We start from the raw sequence: 22,789 nt of genomic DNA on the forward strand, positions 1-22,789 counted from the left end.
TGCAACCATGGCCATGCACTTTATAGGACGAAGATGGAGACACCACCTCTTAAAAGGGACTGGGGGATAATTCAAGGATTCAAAAGAATTTTATTGTCATATGCACAAAGGAACATGTTCCCTGCACAATGAATTGTGTCTACTGCATTTAACCCATCCTAATTGCCAGTTAGGAGCAGAAGTCGCCATAAGGCGCCCGGGAGATGAGCAAGTGGCTTATTTAAAACAACAGGCATGAAATTTTTTTTCATTATTTTTAATGCATCACTGGCATGAGAATTTCTTAGGATCTGCAGATATCTGAGTTTGCACCAGGCTGGCACAATGCAACAATTACAGTAATTGATACAAGGACCCATGCACCATATTGTGGTGCTGGATATGGCATATTTATTTTGGATGACATAGTTCAATTTTAGTCAATAATCTACATGAATGTCATCCTAAATGGCTGCACTTGGATGAAGCTGTGGTCGATGATTTGTGCCGCAATGTCATCAATGTGCATCTATTGAAGATCATGTTGCAGTAAACAATTGGCCCAAACCTATGTTAACCAATAAAAATGTGCCTTATCCAGTACCAAAATGTGCTACGTGGCTCCCACGTGACAACCATCGTAATTGCAGCAGGACAGCTCATGCAAACTTGGGCATCCATGGATCCATGAGGAATACTCATGCTTGATTTGTGGAAACAAACTTTAATATTTTTAAGAAACATGGTAGTTAAATAATAGCCATGATACAATATAGTTAGCTAAGGTGTATAACAAGACCCCTTTAACACGAGTGTTTGGTTCTGGATGTCATCTGAACGTCACAGTCATTTTATCACGAGCAGTAATGACACATTAACAGGAGGAAAAACACACATAGAATTGAGACAACGACAACAACAATAACAATAACAACAAAAATAGCTAAGTATCTTTGGTTAAAACACTGCTTTTACAACAAAGCCACATGCCAAGCTAAAAGGTGAAAGGTCATAGTACCAGGTCAAAGGCTGCGTCGAGGGGTCGCTTCAGTGATTTGACAGCCGACTGAGTCTTAATTAGCAGGCAGCGAGCACATGATGGCAATGGGCCAATGGGGTTCAAGCGCATTAACATAAACCAGCAAGCAGAGGTGCATCATGGGGGCAGCAGTGCAGTTTGGGTATAGGTGAGAAAAAACAAAAATAAAAAACAAATCATTGGAATGCAATATACAAGGGGATTACAGGACTAAGGCATGCACAGTGTCGACACTAGCTCTACTGCTCAACGGTTACATGATTATCAATTACCAATGGTAACTATCAATCTACATTAGTCAATGTCACACAAAACATGGACAATGAAAGTAGCGCTGAAAACAATTCTTCAGTCATTACTTTAAGTGGGTCTCACTCATCGTACTGGACAGAAAATTGTTGCTGTGCACATCGCAGTCAGAATCACATTACAATGATTCACCACGCTGCCTTTCTATGTGAATAAGAAGACGCAGAAAACAGCGGCTGCACAACTGTATTATTCACGTGCTGTTATTGTGAGACAGGACCCTCTGCAGCATACTGAAAGCACAATGAACCCGCTTACTTAGGTTAGGAGGAAGAGAAGTAACAGATAGGAAGTACAGAAACAATAATGTTATAAAAAACAGAAATAAAGAGAAGGGATTCTATGCTCCATGTGATCTGAGATAAAATGCATAAGGAACATGACAATTTTCAAATCAAGAATTAAATGACTAAATGCATTTATGATGGTTACAATGCACTATTGTCTAATGCTCTTCTAAGCAGATTTTACTCAAACTAATATGTGGATGTCAGTTTTAAAATACAAAATGCAGCATTAACAGGCTTGATGTAAATATACCACGTATGGTGGGGGTATGTACGAGTGTAAGCGCACTTTGCGAGAAACTCTGCCTGACTGCTCACCATTGCGGCGGCGGCTGTGGCCTGGTTCACCTGGTGCTGAGTTGCCTTAATTTTGGCCTGCAGGTGGGATGGCGGGTGGAAGTACTTGCACTTTTCCCGGGAGCACCGGCCCTTGATGTAGTCCATGCACACGGTGACTGTATTGTCATTGGTGTCGATCATGGTGCTGTCTGCAGGGTGGGCAAAACGACAGTCCTCCTCTCCCCGGGAGCAGTTGCCCCTCTGATACTCCCGACACACCTAAACAGTAATGATGACAACACATGGACAAGTGTAAATCTAGATACAGCTGGATATGAATAGTGCCATAAAGTAAAACTCATTTGTTGTGCAGTGGCACTGCTTTGTGTATTCATGCAAATACTTATAACGTACAGGACTATGCATAATGCTTAGTCATTGAACAGGGTATATAATTCCAAATATAACGCAATGCTAAAATGCCTTTGACCGTATGAGCATCGCAGTTGTTTAATTAATTATTAAGATGCTCCTGTCTTATGTACAATTTGTATATGTTCAATAAAGCCCCTCTATCAATCAATCATAAACAATGTTTACATTTTAAGAGCGGAAGTTGTGCAAATCAAGGAATATTTGTAAGCCACCGTCTGTGCATTTGCAAGTATTATTAAGACAAATTGAACTTTGAGTTAGTGGAAGTTAGCATGCACACTAACGTCTGCTAAATGTCTTGTAAATGACTCCAGGGGTGTTATCAGGTTACAATAACAGTGTTTTAAGTTTTAGAAGTGTTTATTGATCACTAGCTTTTACATAGTTTATGACAAAGAGGATATATTTACACACAAGTAAAACAGCATTTTGCAGCTAGCTGCAGCCTGTGATCTCCCCATGCTAATGTCCGTGAAATGTCTTGTAAATAACTTCAAAGTTATAAGGTTCCAAAAATAGTGTTTTCTATTTTAGAAGTGTTTATTGTCAAGGTTGGTCATCTGGGCATTTAACCTCAAGGCGCGGGTTTTGTCGGTGAAGGCATTGCCGAGCTCAATACAAATGCATGTAATATGGTCACTTTTCAAAAGGGTCAGAGTTGTCAGACGGTCAGACGGTTGATTTCAATAGACAATCAATGCAGCCCAAGTGAGTTTTCACGGAGTGGGCAGTCGCGGAAGTACAAATTCTTGCCTTCGGATTTGCCACTTCGCCAGTGACGTGGCGCTGACCTTGAGAATTTCTCCCTAACTTTTACATAATATATGAGAAACATGCATATAAACACATAAAACAAAGTGATTTTGGATTGACCGACCACTGATGTTACAGTGCAGCTCTACTCTGATTGGCTGTCACGCCTGTCACTCAAAAACAAAACTGAACAGATTGAAACAGAATGTGACTTTTTAACCTCTTTGAACTTGTCAATCGTCTGTGTCCCAAGAATGTTCCCTGTCAGTTTGAAGACCCTGGCAGTAATAGGGCTGGACTTATGCTGAGCACAGCAAGACGGACAGATGGATGAACGGACGGACGGACGGATGGACAGGCGGATGGACAAAAAGCCTTCGCAATACCCGATGGCCATATCTGATGGCCTCAGGTAAAAATCCACTGTGCAAATTAGTTTTTACCTGCCATTTACAGTTACACAGAGTTGGACTGTCACATTCACAAGAGAGGCTCTGCAGAAATCACTGCTTTTTTTGTTTTTAAAGTGTGCATGTGAGACACCAGAGGGCAGCACCTTCTTACAAATTAGGCATGCATGTGCAATACTTAGTTGATACCCACTCAGTATGTGATCAGTGTGAATCTCCAAGTGCAGAAATGAGCATAATAACGTAAAGTGTTGCTTTGACATTTAAAACAGGAAATCCACTTGGAAAAAAAAATACCCACAAAAGTTACACTGTATACGAGGTCTGTTAGAAAAGTATCGGACCTTTTTATTTTTTTCAAAAACTATATGGATTTGAATCACGTGCAATTACATCAGACAAGCTTGAACCCTCGTGGGCATGCAAGAGTTTTTTCACGCCTGTCGGTTACGTCATTCGACTGTGGGCTAGCTTTGAGTGAGGAGTGGTCCACCCTTCCCGTCGGAATCTCTTTGTCTGAGAACTTCCTGAGAGACTGATGCTTTGCTTGATCAAAATCTTTTCAAAAACTGTGACGCACATCGAAGTGGACGCCATTCGAGAAAGTCTGGAAAAACTGCTGATTCCGACCTCTTCTGAAAGTTCTCTGTTCTCTCACGACGTCCTGGGTCAACAGAGGCTTAAATTTGGAAGCTTTCAGCTCGAAACAGGCAGACAGCGGCAGCTCAGGGCGCGTCGCGACGTCCCGCTCCGTGGGCAGTCCTTAAAGCTACAGCAACAGTCCATAATCTCTCATCAGCCGTTAAAAATTTCACAGAAAACCAGCTGAATTTCTCGAATGGTGTCCACTTCGATGTGCCTCACAGTTTTTGAAAAAATTTTGATCAAGCAAAGCGTCAATCTCTCAGGAAGTTGTCAGACAAAGAGATTCCGACGGGAAGGGTGGACCACTCCTCACTCAAAGCCTGCCCACAGGCGAATGACATAACCGACAGGCGTGAAAAAACTCACGCATGTGCACAAGGGTTCAAGGTTGTCTGATGTAATTGCACGTGATTCAAATCCATATAGTTTTTGAAAAAAATAAAAAGGTACGTTAGTTTTATCACAGACCTTGTGAAAAAGGCATAACTGCTGTTTGATGAACCAACGTGTGGTAAAAGGTAACTGATGTAATTAAAACACAAACACGCTTCTAGTTCATCATCACTGAAGTCTATTTTGGTTTGAACCTTTTCAGATTTTGATGCTGACAGCAGTCACAGTGAATTATATTACATTGCTGACACAACAAATGAATTTAACTACATTTGTGGAGTATCCAAAATGCATTTCTTATTTTAAGATGAAGTACTTCTGCTGTCATGTCTGCTACAGTAATCATTCTTCTTCCTGCCACTTGCACATATAAACTCAAATGTAAAATTCCCCAATTAGTCCAGAACAGTGGTGGATGGTAACTGGGGTACATTTACTCAAGTACATAAGTATAACTCAGAGGTACCTGTACTTTACCATTCTACCCCTTTATATCTCAGAAACAAATGCAGTACTTTTTACTCCACAACATTCATCTGACATCTTTTGTTAGTTGTAGATTCAGATGAACAACACCAAATACAAGTCATGTCTGGGAGTATGCACTAGTGTTGCGCTTCCCCACATCTAGACCACCATGGAATTGCCTGGATTGCAACCACACAGACAGATAACCACTCCATACCCACCTCTTGAAAGTAAACGTCTATCTGCCGCCAGATGAAATATAGGACTTCTCCAATCAGAGGGGTCCCCAGTAAATACTCTAGCATCTATGTGCTGGATCACGCATGTACGATCCAACACACGATGCCAAATGACCAAATGTCAAAGTGGACACTCTCATACAATGCAAGTGATACTCCTCAACTGAGTCTCTATTTATTTGTTCATTTGACACAAAGTCTACCAGCTGTACCTAAGGATCCTCTGAAGGGACCTAGCATACCAAGACATCTATTTGTTGTCTTCGGTCACTAGCTATTGTCCTCTTGCAAACACATCGGCATGTCCAAACACTTCTGTCCACTGACTTCATGACTAAGCTCTTCCAAGGCATCTCTCAATCTCAAAGGAAGAGGATCCAGAGACAAGAATAGCACTTTGGAGAACAGTTAATGGTCTCTACAAGTTGGATACTTTCACTTTGACCACATACAGATACCCTTCTGATGGCTGAGTTCAGGAAGTCATTAAAAGCCTGGATCCTGGGCCCGGTTTCATAACCTAATCTTGTTTAGTCAAATAAACTCACTTAGTTGACTAGTGCTTTGATGTTGCACAAAGTGCTGAGTCGACTGAAGTTTCACGTTACCTGACTAAACTTTTTAGCCTGGTACAGAGGAGGCTAATCTTATTTTAGTCGATAAAACTTTAATGTCTTACCTCAAAAAATGGCAGCTACCATGTACCACCACTTGATGGTACACGCAAAAACACCCCTACATCACTCGTATTGCTTCAAAAGGAGAACTTCATCTGCTTTTGGCTGTGGTTGCAGAAGACGACTGTCATGATGTATTTGTGACAGTTCTCACGAGTCACCAGGCATCGCTGTTACGTTGAGCTGCGTTGTGTGCACAAAAAGGTTGATGAAAGTGTAGAAGAAGAAACTGAAGAGTAAAACGGCGAGGCTAAGTGCTAAGCATGTCGTTCTGCAGTTTGTATGGGTCTGTAAATGTTAATAAAGCCAGTTAATGAAACAAAGGCTGGATAGTTCATGACAATGACTAACCCGGGCGTAAACAAAACTGTCGCACATGGAGCCGTCTCTCGGCAACAGCATGCGCGAGGCCGTTATGCCTGTGAAAACAGTCGACTAAGGTAAAACAGCTAATCTACAAGTTTATCCATCGATGTGAAACAGTGATTAGATGGATAATGTTGGGACTAACTGTAGTCAACTAAGTTTATTAGACTGAAAGATTAGGTTGCTTTATGAAACCGGACCCTGGTCTTGATCCAGGACAATCGTAAAAACAGACACTCTGATTCCAGACTCAACTTGTCGAGCGCTGCAATCAGATTACCCATTGATTTCGCATTGTCCACAAAGTCAAGGACTTTCAGTCTTTCCTCACCACAAAAGTACCTAAATCGCTGGTTTCCACAGCAAAGTCTATTCAAGAGCTGAACAGCATACACAATAGCATACACTGCAACAGTGCAGCATACACTGTTCAATACACAATCTAACCCACATTTATATTTGTTGGGGCTTCTCTGTGACATATGTGGATACTCCCCTAAAGTTTAATTAGTTCCTTGCACAGGCAACAGTTGGGGCTATATTTAAATACACTTTCTACAAAACCAAGTTTAGACTAAGTCCTAACATTGTGTTCCTTCTCCTTGATTTTGATGTACAGTGTTATAATAAAGGTGCAGTTTTCTGTCATGTATTAATGGGTTTCACACAGTAGCATACGATATAGGATTCTGAAATGGGCATGTCTGTGTCATGATTACTCTGAGGTTTGTTACTTTGACTATACCATGAAGCTAGTACATTTCTACTTTTACTTAAGTAGAAATTTTAATGAAGGACTTTGAAACAGGACTATGTGGTATAACAACTTTTACTTAAGTAAATTATGTGGCTAGTTTCACATCAGTGGTTCTTAGAAGTTCATTATAAGTGTGTCTCTTTGGCAATTGAAGTATTGTGTGTTCAAAACAAAATGTTGAGACGACCTTTACCTCAAGTCTGTCCGTTCTCAGCAGTTTCTGGGCTGCAGCGGCAGCAGCATTAGGGACTTGGCTGACAGCGGGGCTGGAGGCCATGAGAACAGGGGTGCTGGGCAGGATTTCTGGGGGCATCAGGCCTGGTGACACAGGGCTTAGGTAGGGATTAAAGGCAGCGGCTGCAGCTGCTGCAGCTGCAGTGGCGTTGGTGGCCAAACCCGGAGTCACCGAGAACATGGGCTGGATGTTGAAAGAGGTAAAGACGTGAGATGACAGCATAGGACATGTATGCATTAATGACAGCTACAAAGGTTTGCTCGTGCATTTCTATGTCATGTCACAGTGGGTGGTAGCTGTGATGTGTTCATATGTAGGTGCCCTCTCACCATAGGTGGTAGCTGTGTGCCAGGCATCATGGCATTGGCGAGCTGCATCTGATGGGCCAGCATGGCCATGTTCTTCTGCTGGATCAGGTTATTCCTGCCATTAATCTCAAGCTGGGTTTTTAGGTGGGGAGGAGGGTGCAGGTACTTACAGTTCTCCCTGGAGCAACGGCCCTAAAATGCAAAAAATTACCGAATGAAACAACAGATTCAGAAAAGGATTGTATGACAGGACAGATTTGAAGGAAGATCAGGTAAGAATGACTGAAAAATTGTTGGATTTGGCCAGCTAAGAAATTATATGGACAATTAAAGTAGGCTACTTTGTTGCTAACAAGGTCAATATTAAACACTCAAATTCACAGTCGGCCATTGAGCACTAACTGTTATCGACTTCTAATTTATGTTAGTCCCAGCATGAACACATGTGTGTGAATGTGCACGTTTGTTCTTTTCAGGGGGTCCTGACTGGCACGGGGTCACCGCTCTACAAACACGCAGCTTAGCTCCGTGTCTAACTGCCGCTATAAATACCATCCACTCATAAGATCTGTACATATCAAATCAACAGTCACACAGAGGTCACGCTTCAAAGCCTTGAGATAATTATCCAAGGGTCCAGGGATCCTTTATTCTGTGAGGATCCAGCCTGCAGATAAGGGAGACAAGCTCAAGTCAGACACACATGCATTGTTGCACAAGCAAGAATGCTTTCACTTATAGTGGTGCAGCTTAGCTAAAATTTCCATAAAAAATTGTTCATTTTGTGAGAAAAGCATGGAATTTGCCACACATATTCTAAATTAACAAATGTTTATTTTCAGATATGGAGCCATCCTGGAGCTGACCTCTAATGAGCTACAGGGGTCAATAAATAATTACACAGGGGTCAAAATTTAAACATCCTCCAATCATTTTGAAAACTATACCACATTATTTGTCTGATCATAATGATTCCAAAAAGGTATAACTTGGACTATCTATGACTGAATTCCATGGAGTTATGGGGTAAAAATGCAAAAATGGTGACAAAGATCAGTTTCAGTTTGGACAGGCGTCAAAAGTTAAAGTTTCTCCAGTTTTGGTAAAAATGATGCAAATTACTGGTTGAGTTAATAGCATTTTAAAAAGGAATAGTTTGCACCATCTGTCATGCTTAGTTATGTTACGCGGCAACATATGTCATATTGTTGTGTGGGCCGCTGAAGAGGAGGTACTGCTGGCTCACCACCACCAGAGGGCGCCCTGCTTGGAGTGCGGGCTCCAAGCATGAGAGGGCGCCAGACCTAGAAGAAGTGACAGCTGTCATTCATCCCCTGCACCAGCTGTCACTCGTTCATCATCATCACCACCATAAAAGCCGGACTGCAACTCCACCTCCTCGCCGAGAAATCGACTACCAGTACCAAGGTAATTTCTCTGCTGACTAACACTGTGTGTGTAATAACTTGAACTTCTATTGCAGCCGTTTTCCTGGAGTGTTGCCTTATCTGGAGGATTGGCGTTTGGTGTGACAGCGACGGCTTCGCCTCACACCCCATCTCAGATAAGTGGTTGACCAGGAGCTGCACGAGTGTGTGTGATTTGGAGGTGGAGGTGCTCCCTCCCAACTGTGTTTGGACTGTGAATTACTGAGTGTGCGGACTCACACTCACACATCATATCTCTGCTTTCTGCCAGCAGTACCAGGGTCGACAGCCGAAGACAGAGGCCACCTGGGGACTCGGGACTTGGCGGCTCCGGTGTTCTTCAGACCGTTGGTGGTGGAGGCCGTGTGGGATGTGGCTTCTCTCTCGTCGGGGGTCTTCTATCTTCGAGCCTGCCCACACGTCACCTGGTGTTTATTGACTGTGAAGATTCCTGCACGTTTCGTTGTGTATTATCACAACATTAAATTGTTACCTTTTGGCTTACTCATTGTCCGTTCATTTGCGCCCCCTGTTGTGGGTCCGTGCTACAACACCTTCCCAACAGGATTTCTCGGCCATCGTCATGGATTCTGAGGGGCGTCAACCCAAGCTTGAACGGCCAATGGAAGAACCAGGAGCACAGGCGTCAGCGGGAGGCGTGTTGAGTGAGCTGCAGCAGATCTTAACCGCCTTCAAGGCTCGGTTAGATTTAGTGACCGAGCAGAATGTCCTCCTTAATCGGAGGGTGGAGGCTCTCACTGCCAGGGTGGAAGTGCGCGATCAGGGCGCTGCTGCAGCCACTCCTCTGGCTGGTCCTGGGCCTGTATCAGACGTTCCACTGGTCATTCAACGAACCCTCCCACCGTCCCCTGAAGCATACATAAGCCCTCCGGAACCATACGGAGGCTGTGTGGAGACGTGCGCAGACTTCCTCATGCAGTGGTCGCTCGTCTTTTCACAGCGCCCTGTCATGTACGCATCAGACGCTAGCCGGGTAGCTTATGTTATTAATTTGCTTCGAGGAAAGGCACGCGCATGGGCTACGGCGCTTTGGGAGCAGAATTCACGGCTCCTAACGTCTTATACTGGGTTTGCACGGGAGTTCAAACAAGTGTTTGATCATCCCAACAGAGGCGAGACCGCTTCGAACGTGCTGCTGTCGATGAGACAGGGGCGGCGTAGCGCAGCCGAGTATGCAGTCGACTTCCGCATCGCGGCAGCGAGGTCCGGCTGGAATAACGTTGCGCTCCGCGCCGCCTTTGTAAATGGACTGTCCCCGGTCCTTAAGGAGCACCTACTGGCCAAGGAGGAACCGCGGGATTTTGACGGGCTTGTCGATTTAGTTATACGCTTAGACAACCGTTTAAACGAGCATCGTCGGGAGCAGGCCGGGGGGCGTGACCGGGCACGAGCCGTCCCTCCCCCTTCCGGTTCCGACAAGGAGACGTCGTCCCCACGCTTCACTGCCAGAGAGCTCCGTGTGGCTACAGCTCCCCCTGCTGAGGAGGCTATGGACACGAGCAGGGCCAAATTAAAATCAAATATCAGACAAAGGAGGCTGGCCCGCGGGGAGTGTTTTGTCTGCGGCTCTTACGAGCACATGCAGAAGGACTGCCCTAAAACGGTCAAACTACAACGCCCGTCCTTAGAAACTGGGCTAAGGGTGGGCCATAACACACACGCGGGAAAACCCCGCAAATCGGCACGAATCCCAGTAACAATCCTTTGTGGGGATTTAACCCTTCATGCCCCAGCACTGGTAGACACGGGGTCAAAAGGGAATCTGCTGGACAGCAGATGGGCAATGGAAGTAGGGCTCCCCCTGGTGGCTCTGCCGGCACCCTTGCAGGTGCGAGAACTAGATGGCACCCTGCTTCCATTAATCACACATCAGACACAACCAGTGACTTTGGTTGTGTCTGGGAATCACAGGGAGGAGATGGTGTTCCATGTAACACCATCTACCTCCCGAGTGATTTTGGGCTTTCCATGGATGGTGAAGCACAATCCCTGGATAGATTGGCCGTCCGGGGTTGTCACGCAGTGGAGCGAAACCTGCCACCGGGAGTGTTTAGGATCCTCGGTTCCTCCCGGCATTACGGCTAATGAGGAGGTCAAAGTTCCCCCCAATGTATCGGCGGTGCCAAAGGAGTACCATGATCTTGCTGACGTTTTCAGCAAAGATCTGGCGCTCACTCTTCCCCCGCACCGACCGTATGATTGCGCCATCGATTTGGTCCCGGGCGCTGAGTACCCGTCCAGTAGGTTGTACAACCTCTCATGTCCGGAACGCGAATCAATGGAGACCTACATCCGGGACTCCTTAGCTGCCGGGCTGATCCGGAACTCCACCTCCCCGATGGGTGCTGGTTTCTTTTTTGTGGGTAAAAAGGACGGCGGACTCCGTCCATGCATTGATTACAGAGGGCTGAACGAGATCACGGTTCGCAACCGATACCCATTACCTCTGTTGGATTCAGTGTTCACGCCCCTGCATGGAGCCCAAATCTTTACGAAATTGGATCTTAGAAACGCGTACCACCTGGTTCGGATCCGGAAGGGAGACGAATGGAAGACGGCATTCAACACCCCGTTAGGTCATTTTGAGTACCTGGTCATGCCGTTCGGCCTCACTAACGCCCCCGCGACGTTCCAAGCTTTGGTAAATGACGTCTTGCGGGACTTCCTACATCGGTTCGTCTTCGTATATCTGGATGATATACTCATCTTTTCCCCGGACCCTGAGACCCATGTCCAGCATGTACGTCAGGTCCTACAGCGGTTGTTGGAGAACCGGCTGTTTGTGAAGGGCGAGAAGTGCGAGTTCCACCGCACTTCTTTGTCCTTCCTGGGGTTCATCATTTCCTCCAACTCCGTTGCCCCTGATCCGGCTAAGGTTGCGGCGGTGAGAGATTGGCCCCAACCAACAAGCCGCAGGAAACTACAGCAGTTCCTCGGCTTTGCAAATTTCTACAGGAGGTTCATTAAAGGTTACAGTCAGGTAGTTAGCCCCCTGACTGCCCTGACCTCCACCAAGGTCCCCTTCGCCTGGTCGGATCGGTGCGAAGCCGCGTTCCAGGAGTTGAAACGCCGGTTCTCGACTGCACCAGTTCTGGTGCAGCCTGATCCTGATCGCCAGTACATAGTAGAAGTGGACGCCTCTGACTCAGGGATAGGAGCCGTGCTGTCCCAGAGCATGGAGGCTGATAAAGTTCTCCATCCTTGTGCCTTTTATTCCCGCAGGTTGACCCCAGCTGAACGGAACTATGACGTCGGCAATCGGGAACTTCTTGCGGTGAAGGAGGCTCTTGAAGAGTGGAGACACCTGCTGGAGGGGGCATCGTTGCCCTTCACGGTTTTCACGGACCATCGGAACCTGGAGTACATCCGGACCGCCAAGCGGCTGAACCCCAGGCAAGCCCGCTGGTCTCTGTTCTTCGGGCGCTTTGACTTCCAGATCACGTATCGCCCCGGGACCAAGAACCAAAAATCAAATGCATTGTCCCGGGTGCACGAAGAAGAAGCCAAAGTGGGGCTGTCGAACCCCACCGAGACCATCATCCCCGAGTCCACTGTCGTGGCCACCCTCACCTGGGACGTGGAGAAGACCGTCCGAGAGGCCCTGACAAGAAGCCCGGACCTGGGGACTGGCCCCAAGAACAGACTGTACGTCCCACCAGAGGCAAGAGCTGCCGTATTGGACTTCTGTCACGGGTCCAAGCTCTCTTGTCATCCCGGAGTGCGTAGGACCGTGGCAGTAGTCCAGCAGCGCTTCAGGTGGGCGTCCCTGGAAACCGACGTCCGGGACTACGTCCAGGCCTGTACCATCTGCGCCAGGGGCAAGGCAGACCATCGGAGGACGACAGGACTCCTCCAACCCCTGCCAGTGCCTCATCGCCCCTGGTCGCACATCGGCCTGGATTTCATCACGGGCCTCCCGCCGTCCCAGGGCAACACCGTGATTCTCATGATAGTGGACCGGTTCTCCAAGGCGGCCCACTTCGTGGCCCTCCCGAAGCTCCCGACGGCCCAGGAGACGGCAGACTTCCTGGTCCACCACGTCATGCAGCTGCATGGGATACCATCGGACATCGTTTCAGATCGTGGTCCCCAGTTCTCTTCACAGGTGTGGAAGAGTTTCTGCAAGGAGCTGGGGGCCACCGTGAGTCTCTCGTCCGGGTACCACCCCCAGACAAACGGCCAGGCAGAGCGGGCCAACCAGGAGTTGGAGCAGGCCCTCCGATGTGTCACCTCCGCGCATCCGGCGGCCTGGAGTCACCATCTGGCCTGGATCGAGTATGCCCATAACAGCCAAGTTTCGTCTGCTACCGGCCTCTCCCCTTTTGAGGCTTGTCTGGGGTACCAGCCCCCACTGTTCCCGCTGGTGGAGGGAGAGGTCGGTGTGCCCTCGGTCCAGTCCCACCTCAGGAGGTGCCGCCGGGTGTGGCGGACCGCCCGCTCTGCCCTGTTAAAGGCCCGGACGAGGGCCAAGGCCCATGCGGGCCGCCGGCGTTCCCCGGCCCCCACGTACCAGCCCGGGCAGGAGGTGTGGCTCTCGACCAAGGACCTCCCTTTGTGTGTCGACTCCCCAAAATTGAAAGACAGATTCATCGGACCCTTTAAGATCCTCAAGATCGTCAACCCGGCCGCAGTGAAGCTTCAACTCCCGGCTTCACTGCGGATTCACCCTGTCTTTCATGTTTCCCGTCTCAAGCCTCACCACACCTCGCCCCTCTGTACTCCGGGACCTACGCCGCCTCCTGCCCGGCTCATTGACGGGGAGCCTGCCTGGACAGTCCGCAGGCTCCTGGACGTCCGTCGTATGGGCCGGGGTTTCCAATATCTGGTGGACTGGGAGGGGTATGGACCTGAAGAACGCTCCTGGGTGAAGAGGAGCTTCATCCTGGACCCGGCCCTCCTGGCCGATTTCTACGCAAGACATCCGGACAAGCCTGGTCAGACGCCAGGAGGCGCCCGTTGAGGGGGGGGTCCTGTTGTGTGGGCCGCTGAAGAGGAGGTACTGCTGGCCCACCACCACCAGAGGGCGCCCTGCTTGGAGTGCGGGCTCCAAGCACGAGAGGGCGCCAGACCTAGAAGAAGTGACAGCTGTCATTCATCCCCTGCACCAGCTGTCACTCGTTCATCATCATCACCACCATAAAAGCCGGACTGCAACTCCACCTCCTCGCCGAGAAATCGACTACCAGTACCAAGGTAATTTCTCTGCTGACTAACACTGTGTGTGTAATAACTTGAACTTCTATTGCAGCCGTTTTCCTGGAGTGTTGCCTTATCTGGAGGATTGGCGTTTGGTGTGACAGCGACGGCTTCGCCTCACAGCCCATCTCAGATAAGTGGTTGACCAGGAGCTGCACGAGTGTGTGTGATTTGGAGGTGGAGGCCTCTGTCTTCGGTCGACAGCCGAAGACAGAGGCCACCTGGGGAATCGGGACTTGGCGGCTCCGGTGTTCTTCAGACCGTTGGTGGTGGAGGCCATGTGGGACGCGGCTTCTCTCTCGTCGGGGGTCTTCTATCTTCGAGCCTGCCCACACGTCACCTGGTGTTTATTGACTGTGAAGATTCCTGCACGTTTCGTTGTGTATTATCACAACATTAAATTGTTACCTTTTGGCTTACTCATTGTCCGTTCATTTGCGCCCCCTGTTGTGGGTCCGTGCTACGACACCTTCCCAACACATATGTCGTAGAATCCAATGGACATCTACCTTGTTTGACCTTTACTTTGGAGACCAAACATTCGACACAGTCAAAACTATTCCATTTATTAGTCCTTGTTATTTCAAACAATAATTTGTATCACATTTTACGAAAACTGGACCAACTTTAACTTTTGACCCCTGTACAAACTGAAACTGACCTTTGTCACCATTTTTTCTGTTTTTACCCCATAACTCCAGAACATTCAGTCATAGACAGTCCACACTATACCTTTTTGCAATCCTTATGATCACACAAATAAAGTGGTATTGTTTTCAACATGATTGGAGCATTTTAAAATTTTGACCCCTGTGTAATTCTTTATTGACCCCTGTAGCTCATTAGAGGTCAGCTCCAGGATGGCTCCATATCTGAAAATAAACATTAGTTAATTTAGAATATGTGTGCCAAATTCCATGCTTTTATCACAAAATGAACAATTGTTTTGCTATGCCGCCCCACTCTTAAATCCTCCGTTACAGGGGTCATGTTCATGTAACAGGTGTCACATGCACACACACGCATCTGCAGACACACAAACACCTCAGCAGTTTATGAACCGCACATATTTACTTTCAATTCTGTGGCACAGCTGAGCTGACACTGACAACCCGCACCTTGACTTGCTGACAGTGCTGTCCCCACTTGGATCCATCCCTCTGCATGACTTCATTCCCCTCTCGCTTGTTCCAGCTCCTTCACTTTCACTGACACTGGAGCACCAGACAGGTGCAAGGAAAGAGGTGCAGATAACCACCAAGGAATGGAAGACTTGGTGGAGTTGGAGGTTGCGGGGGGGGGGGGGGGGGGGGGGGGGGTACCTGAAGTTCTTATTACATCTCTTTAACAGAGACAGCAATTCTCAACACAGATCACAGTCCACCATGGCCAACATCTTGTGTCCGCACCATCAAGCGCGTGGTCTGTTTTCATTTAAAACATGTGGTGACATTCAGACTGAGGAAAAGCATCACAGGGCCTATCTTCCACCCGCCACAAATCAACACACAGTACAACTCAAGTGTCACTGGTAGTTTCCACACATTGCACCAGCATCCATGTCATGTAAATACAGAGTGAAATATCATCTATGCATCCATGGGCGGGTTGTTCTAAAAATGGGGTGTGGTCATGCACAGTGACGATGCACTGGTATCGTGTAGAAGCAGAAAGTGATTGCACCATAGCCCAACTAAAGCCTGGTCTAAATTGGAGTGCAGTGTATTTGCAGTATTTAAACAGTCCAACCCTCTGATGCACCTTATGTAAGTGGGTTCACAATGTATGTTTACCCTGCTTGTGTAAACAATGAAACGGAACTGAAAACAACCATTAAACCAAGTGAAAGTAAACACTCATACACTGAGACTCTGATTGGTTTATTCCATGTTATGCCCATAACATACTCATATTTAATTAAGAGGATAAACAACCCCTTTTCGTCCCATACTGTGCTCACATTACACACTGAGTAAATAGCAAATATAATGCAATGCTAAAATACCCTCGACCATATGAGCATTGTCTTCTTTATCATTTGCAGCTGTTTAATTGGCATTCCATATTATATATATATATATATATATGTGTGTGTGTGTGTGTGTGTGTGTGTGTGTGTATGTGTAAGTTAGCTTGCACACTGATGTCCGCGAAATATCTTGTAAATCACTCAAGAGGTGTTATCAGGTTACAAAACAGTGTTTTCCAGTTTTAGAAGTGTTTATTTCTCACTACCTTTTACATAATATATGACAAACATGTTATATAAAGACACAAATGAAGCGGTTTTAAACAGAGCTGCCGCTAACGTCATGGTGCCGCTTTACTCTGATTGGTTGTCACTCAAAAAAAAAAAAAAAAAAAAAAAGGAACAGAATGAAACAAAATGTGACTTAACCTCTTAAAATAGGTCAAGGTTAGCCATCTTTGAACTTGTCCAAGGTCGGTGTCCCAAGAATGTTCCCTGTGAATTTGAAGACTCTGGCAGCAAAAGGACTGGATTTATGCTGAGCACAGACAGACGGACAGACAGATGGACGCAAAGTCTTCGCAATACACGATGGCCATATTTGATGGCTTTGGGTAAAAATAAGTTGAACATGCTAGAAAGGACTTATGCTATGAGCTTTATATTTTCAAGATAGCACCCCACCTGATAAGACAAAAGTGTGAAATTTATCTTTCCTAACAGTTGGTCTGTATTTGAAACACATAAATATAAACCCATGCTTTGAAGCTCTGTCTGTATTACAACTCTAGACCTAAAGAATGTTTGCACAAAGACAACAAGTAGTTGACCAGTAGCAACACAGATGTGCCCCGGTGCAGGAGTAAACACGAGTCTTTAAGCACAGGTCTGGCCAGGCATGGGAGCATGTGCCAGTATCACACGTTGGCACATCCACCACACTGGGTACTGGACGTGGCAGACAACTGGTTCATCCCCACCTCTTGAAAATAACCACCTACCTGCCACATCTTGGCCTTTTCCAACCACTGGGGTCTTCAACACTCAGGCACCTGTGTACCATCAGTTGGCTGGAATAGTCCGGAATACTCCGGAACAGCTTTGGGGGACCTTCATTAACCTTTTCCACAACTGCCATTAAATTCCAAGCACAAAACAACAAAAGAAAAAAATACCTATCACTGCAGCACAAACAGCTCCCCTCTGACTCATCTACGTATTAGAAAAGAGTTGAATCTTCTATTAAAATTAAATTTTTTTAATTTTTAATTTATTTTCATTTATATAGCACCAAATCACAACAGAGTTGCCTCAAAGCGCTTCACACAGGTAAGGACTAACATTACCAACCCCCAGAGCAACAGTGGTAAGGAAAAACTCTCTCTGAGGAAGAAACCTCAAGCAGACCAGACTCAAAGGGGTGACCCTCTGCTTGGGCCATGCTACAGACATAAATTACAGAACAATTCACAGAACAATTCACGGACGAATATACAAGAAATGCTGTTGGTGCACAGGACAGGAGGATCGCCAACACAAATACAACTCCCATCTCTGGATAGAGCTGCACCTTAAACAGAGAGAAAAAACAGAATCAGGCAGCAGAAAGACAAAATACTGCATAATTTGACAGCATTAATCAACAAGAAAAACAGAAGAAATATTAAGGTTATCGCCAGCCACTAGCCCTAAGCTTCACTAAAAGACCCAGAATTTAGGTAAAGTTGAGGCCTTGACACTCTCCGTTTCCTAATAAAATTAATTAAAAGAGTAAAAAGCGTAAAACAAAACTGTACCAGTATGCTAGCCATATGAAAGCGAAAATAAGTGCGTCTTAAATCTGGACTTGAAGTCTCCACAGAATCTGACTGTTGTATTGACACAGGGAGACCATTCCACAGAACAGGGGCACGATAAGAGAAACTCTGTGACCCGCAGACTTCTTATTCACCCTAGGGACACAAAGTAGTCCTGCACACTGAGAACGTAAAGCCCAGGCCAGTACATAAGGTTTAATTAGGTCAGCGAGGTAGGGAGGTGCCAGTCCATGAATAATTTTATAGGTTAGTAGCAGAACCTTAAAATCTGATCTCAATGGGACAGGAAGCCAGTGAAGGGATGCCAAAATGGGTGTAATGTGGTAGTACTTTCTGCTTCGTGTCAAAAGTCTGGCTGCAGCATTTTGAACCATTTGGAGAGCTCTAATGCTGGACTGCGGGAAACCAGAAAATAGAACATTGCAGTAGTCCAATCCAGAAGAGATAAACCCATGGATCAGGGTCTCAGCATCAGCCATAGACAGGATGGGACGAATCTTCGCTATATTCCACAGGTGGAAAAAGTAGTCCTAGTAATATTTCTAATGTGGAGGCCAAATGACAATGAAGGATCAAAAATTACCCCAAGGTTCCTCACTTTGTCAGTGTGATGTATGACACACAAGCCTAGGCTGAGCGTTAACTGGTCAAATTGATGCCGATGTCTCACTGGACCAAGAACCATCATTTCAGTCTTATCAGAGTTTAAAAGTTGGAAGTTTCTAGACATCCAACTTCTCACTGCTGCAAGGCAATTTTCTAAGGATTTTATGTGAATGAGATTATCAGCAGTTATCGCTATGTATAACTGAGTATCATCTGCATAGCAGTGAAAGGTAATCCCAAAACGCCACAGTATGTGCCCAAGGGGTGCTATATAAAGGGAGAAAAGCAGGGGGCCTAAGACAGACCCCTGTGGAACCCCAAATTTCATGTCACTAAGGTTAGAGGTAGTGTTACTGTACAAAACACAGTGAGAATGACTGGTCAAGTATGACGTCAGCCATGCAAGGGCACTCCCAGTAATCCCAACATGATTTTCCTGCCTATCAAGTAGAATATGATCATCCACTGTATCAAATGCAGTAATGAGATCTAACAGCAACAGAACCGTAGTGGTGTCCGAATCCACTGTAAGCAGAAGATCATTCACCACTTTAGTGAGAGCTGTCTCTGTGGAATGATATTTTCTAAAAGCAGACTGCAGTGGCTCAAAGAGATTATTCTCAGTAAGATAGTCTACGAGCTGCAGTGACACGACTTTTTCCAGAATTTTAGAGCAAAATGATAGATTTGATATCGGCCGATAGTTTTTCAATACACTAGGGTCAAGATTAGGTTTCTTAAGTAATGGTTTAATCACTGCAGATTTGAAACATTTAGGAACAGATCCAGAAGTTAAAGAAAGATTAATAATTTCCAGCACAGTTGGCCCAAGAGCCTACAGTTGGCCACAGGTCCTTAAACAGTTTTGTTGGTATAGGATCAAATAAACAGGTTGTACTTTTTGTTGACGTTACGAGTTTCGTCAGCATGCCTAGTGAGATACTATCAAATTCTGTAAATCTAGGTAATACCTCAGTAGTGGCGCCCACCTCAATAGCAGGGTGTAGTGGCTGGGTTAAGGCATGCCGGGATATACTTCTAATTTTGAATGATGCCATTTCCGTTCTAGACCTCTTGCTTTATGCTTGAGGTCATGCAGGTCATTGAACCAAGGTGACTGTGATTTGGGGGAGCGCGGTTTTAACACAGGTGGTGCAATCATGTCGAGTGCAGTTTTGAGCACTGAGTTTAAACTATCCACAAGTCTGTCTACTGACTGGGTATTTGTCAAATGTGAAGCCACCACACCACACCACACCAGCTCATCATCATCCTGACATCTATTGGTCAAATAATTTGTAGCACAGTTCTATAATGTTTTTGCTAAAACTCATTTCTTTTGGCTTCTCCAGCATTTAATATCATAGGCATTATTGACTATATATATTTTGCAACTCCATATCTGCTAGCAGTTAGCAGAATTAGCTACTGTTGATTTTTCTTTATTTATTATAGGCCAGCTGATCACACAGCCTGTGTCCACAACCAAAACAAGTCCAATGGAGCTCACAGCACAAATCAGTGTGGGAGTTATTTTGAGGCAAATCATTTTTTTTCCCTGCTGTAGTGCTATACTGGATTTTAAGGTACCCCTACCAAATGTGCCACATCACCAAAATGGCATAGCTGATGTTTCCAGTGAAACACCTCATCTTGGGCTCCCTACGTTCAGCTCATTTGACACAAAGTTCTTCCAGCTGTACTCAAGGATCCTGAGAAGAGACCTAGTACCAAAGACATCTCGTCATTCACTTAGGCATTCACCATGGCTTTGATTAGCATCCAAGTCAACAACCATACCGCAAAACGTGAAGCACCAGGACCCTAAAGACTTGGACCTTCATTCTCCTGCCCTGATGTCTGCATTGACAAACATCTCTGTCCATTGGCCTCATGACTCCATAAGCTCTCCCAGGCATCTCCTGATCTCAAAGGCTGAGGAAACTGAGTTAGAAATGTCACACCCGAGGTAAGTGAGCATCTCTGCAAGTTCAGTACTTTTGCCGTTTCGAGATACACGTCAGATACAGTGTTGCAATCAGGATATCCAATGTTTCCAATCATCTAAGAAGTTAAGGTCAGTAAACCTTTCCTCTTTTAAGCACTTAATTAGATTTTCCTTGTATGAAATTTCATGGCAGTATTTACAAACTACAACCCCAATTCCAATGAAGTTGAGACGTTGTGTAAAATGTAAATAAAAACAGAATACAATGATTTGAAAATCCTCTTCAACCTATATTCAACTGAATACACCACAAAGACAAGATATTTAATGTTCAAACTGATAAACTTTATCATTTTTGTGCAAATATTTGCTCATTTTGAAATGGATGCCTCCAACACATTTCAAAAAAGTTGGGACGGGGCAACAAAAGACTGGGAAAGTTGATGAATGCTCAAAGAACACCTAATTCGAAACAGGTGAGTGTCATGATTGGGTATACAAGGAGCATCCCCAAAAGGCTCAGCCATTCACAAGCAAAAATGGGGCGAGGATCACCACTTTGTGAACAACTGCCTGAAAAAATAGTCCAGCAGTTTAAGAACAATGTTTCTCAACGTTCAGTTGCAAGGAATTTAGGGATTCCATCATCTACAGTCCATAATATAATCAGAAGATTCTGAGAATCTGGACAACTTTGTTTACGTAAGCGGCAAGGCCAAAAACCAACATTGAATGCCCGTGACCTTCGATCCCTCAGGTGGCACTGCATTAAAAACCAACATCATTGTGTAAAGGATCTTACCGTGTGGGCTCAAGAACACTTCAGAAAACCATTGTCAGTTAACACAGTTAAAACTCTACCATGCAAAGCGAAAGCCATACATCAACAATATCCAAAAACATCGCCGCCTTCTGTGGGCCCGAGCTCATTTGAAATGGACAGATGCAACGTGGATAAGTGTGCTGTGGTCTGATGAGTCCATGTTTCAAATTGTTTTTGGAAATCATGGACGTCTACCAGCGCAAAGTTCAAAAGCCAGCATCTGTGATGGCATGGGGTGTGGTAGTGCCGATGGCATGGACAACTTACACATCTGTGATGGCATCATCAATGCTGAAAGGTACATCCAGGTTTTGGAGCAACACATACTGCCATCCAAGTAATGTATTTTTCAGGGACGTCCCTGCTTATTTCAGTAAGACAATGCCAAGCCACAATCTGCACGTGTTACAACAGCGTGGCTTCGTAGTAAAAGAGTGTGGGTACTAGACTGGCCTACCTGCAGTCCAGACCTGTCACCCATTGAAAATGTGTGGCACATTATGAAGTGCAAAATACGACAATGGAGACCCTGGACTGTTGAACGACTGAAGTCGTACATCAAGCAAGAATGGGAAAGAATTCCACTGACAAAGCTTTGACAATTAGTGTCCTCTGTTCCCAAACACTTATTGAGTGTTGTTAGAAGGAAAGGTGATGTAACACAGTGGTAAACATACCACTGTCCCAGCTTTTTTGAAACGTGTTGCAGGCATCCATTTCAAAATGAGCACATATTTGCACAAAAACAATAAATTTTTTATCAATCTGAACATTAAATATCTTGTCTTTGTGGTGTATTCAATTGAATATTGGTTTTAGAGGATTTGCAAATCATTGTATTCTGTTTTTATTTACATTTTACACAATGTCCCAACTTCATTGGAATTGGGGTTGTATGAACCAAATGCAAATTTGGAACTGGTTCAGTTAGTATACCACCTAATATATCCAGTACATTAACCATCATGAAGAAAAGTTTGGGTCTTACCAAAAAGAAAAAAAAAGAAGATATTAGAGACTAGCAGAGCACAGCATGGTTGAATGTCTTCTGAGTGCCCAGGTTGGATGTCAGTCATGTGTATATCACAGGGGAAATGCCAAGCTAGGGGGTAAACATGATCAGAGATTCCCCTGGGGAACTCTCATAAACTACAGCTTACGATCATTCTTCAGATAAGCTCACCCCTTCCCACTTGATTGTGGGGCAACTCCTGTGTGTGTGTGTGTGTGACACAAGAGGATCTAAAAGCAGGATCTAATGGCGCTTATCCAGAATGTGACGCTGGCTTGCACCGTGGCGGAGAAGTATGTGGGTACCAATCTGCAAAGGCATGAAGGATCATGTTGTGTTCACCCGAGCCGACCCCGTAAACCTGTGCATTCTGTGCTGCAGACGTGTATGT

General features: G+C 45.6%; 1 protein-coding gene across 15 annotated transcripts in view; it reads right to left on the bottom strand.

Moving 5' to 3' along the window:
* Nucleotides 1–22,789, bottom strand: part of LOC117521115 (muscleblind-like protein 1) — a 120,630-nt gene that overhangs the window by 14,891 nt on the left and 82,950 nt on the right. For 12 of the 15 annotated variants that reach the window (XM_034182433.1, XM_034182435.1, XM_034182439.1 and 9 more), the window contains 4 exons: nucleotides 7,601–7,771; nucleotides 7,230–7,454; nucleotides 1,933–2,172; nucleotides 998–1,051 (listed from right to left, as the gene is read on the bottom strand). In XM_034182433.1, the coding sequence (XP_034038324.1) occupies nucleotides 998–1,051; nucleotides 1,933–2,172; nucleotides 7,230–7,454; nucleotides 7,601–7,771 (690 nt within the window). The remainder of the gene's footprint in view (nucleotides 1–997; nucleotides 1,052–1,932; nucleotides 2,173–7,229; nucleotides 7,455–7,600; nucleotides 7,772–22,789) is intronic. The other 3 variants (XM_034182440.1, XM_034182441.1, XM_034182437.1) reach the window with 1 other exon arrangement.

The sequence above is a fragment of the Thalassophryne amazonica genome, chromosome 12 (assembly GCF_902500255.1).
Source record: "Thalassophryne amazonica chromosome 12, fThaAma1.1, whole genome shotgun sequence".
In the NCBI taxonomy this organism is placed as follows: Eukaryota; Metazoa; Chordata; class Actinopteri; order Batrachoidiformes; family Batrachoididae; genus Thalassophryne; species Thalassophryne amazonica.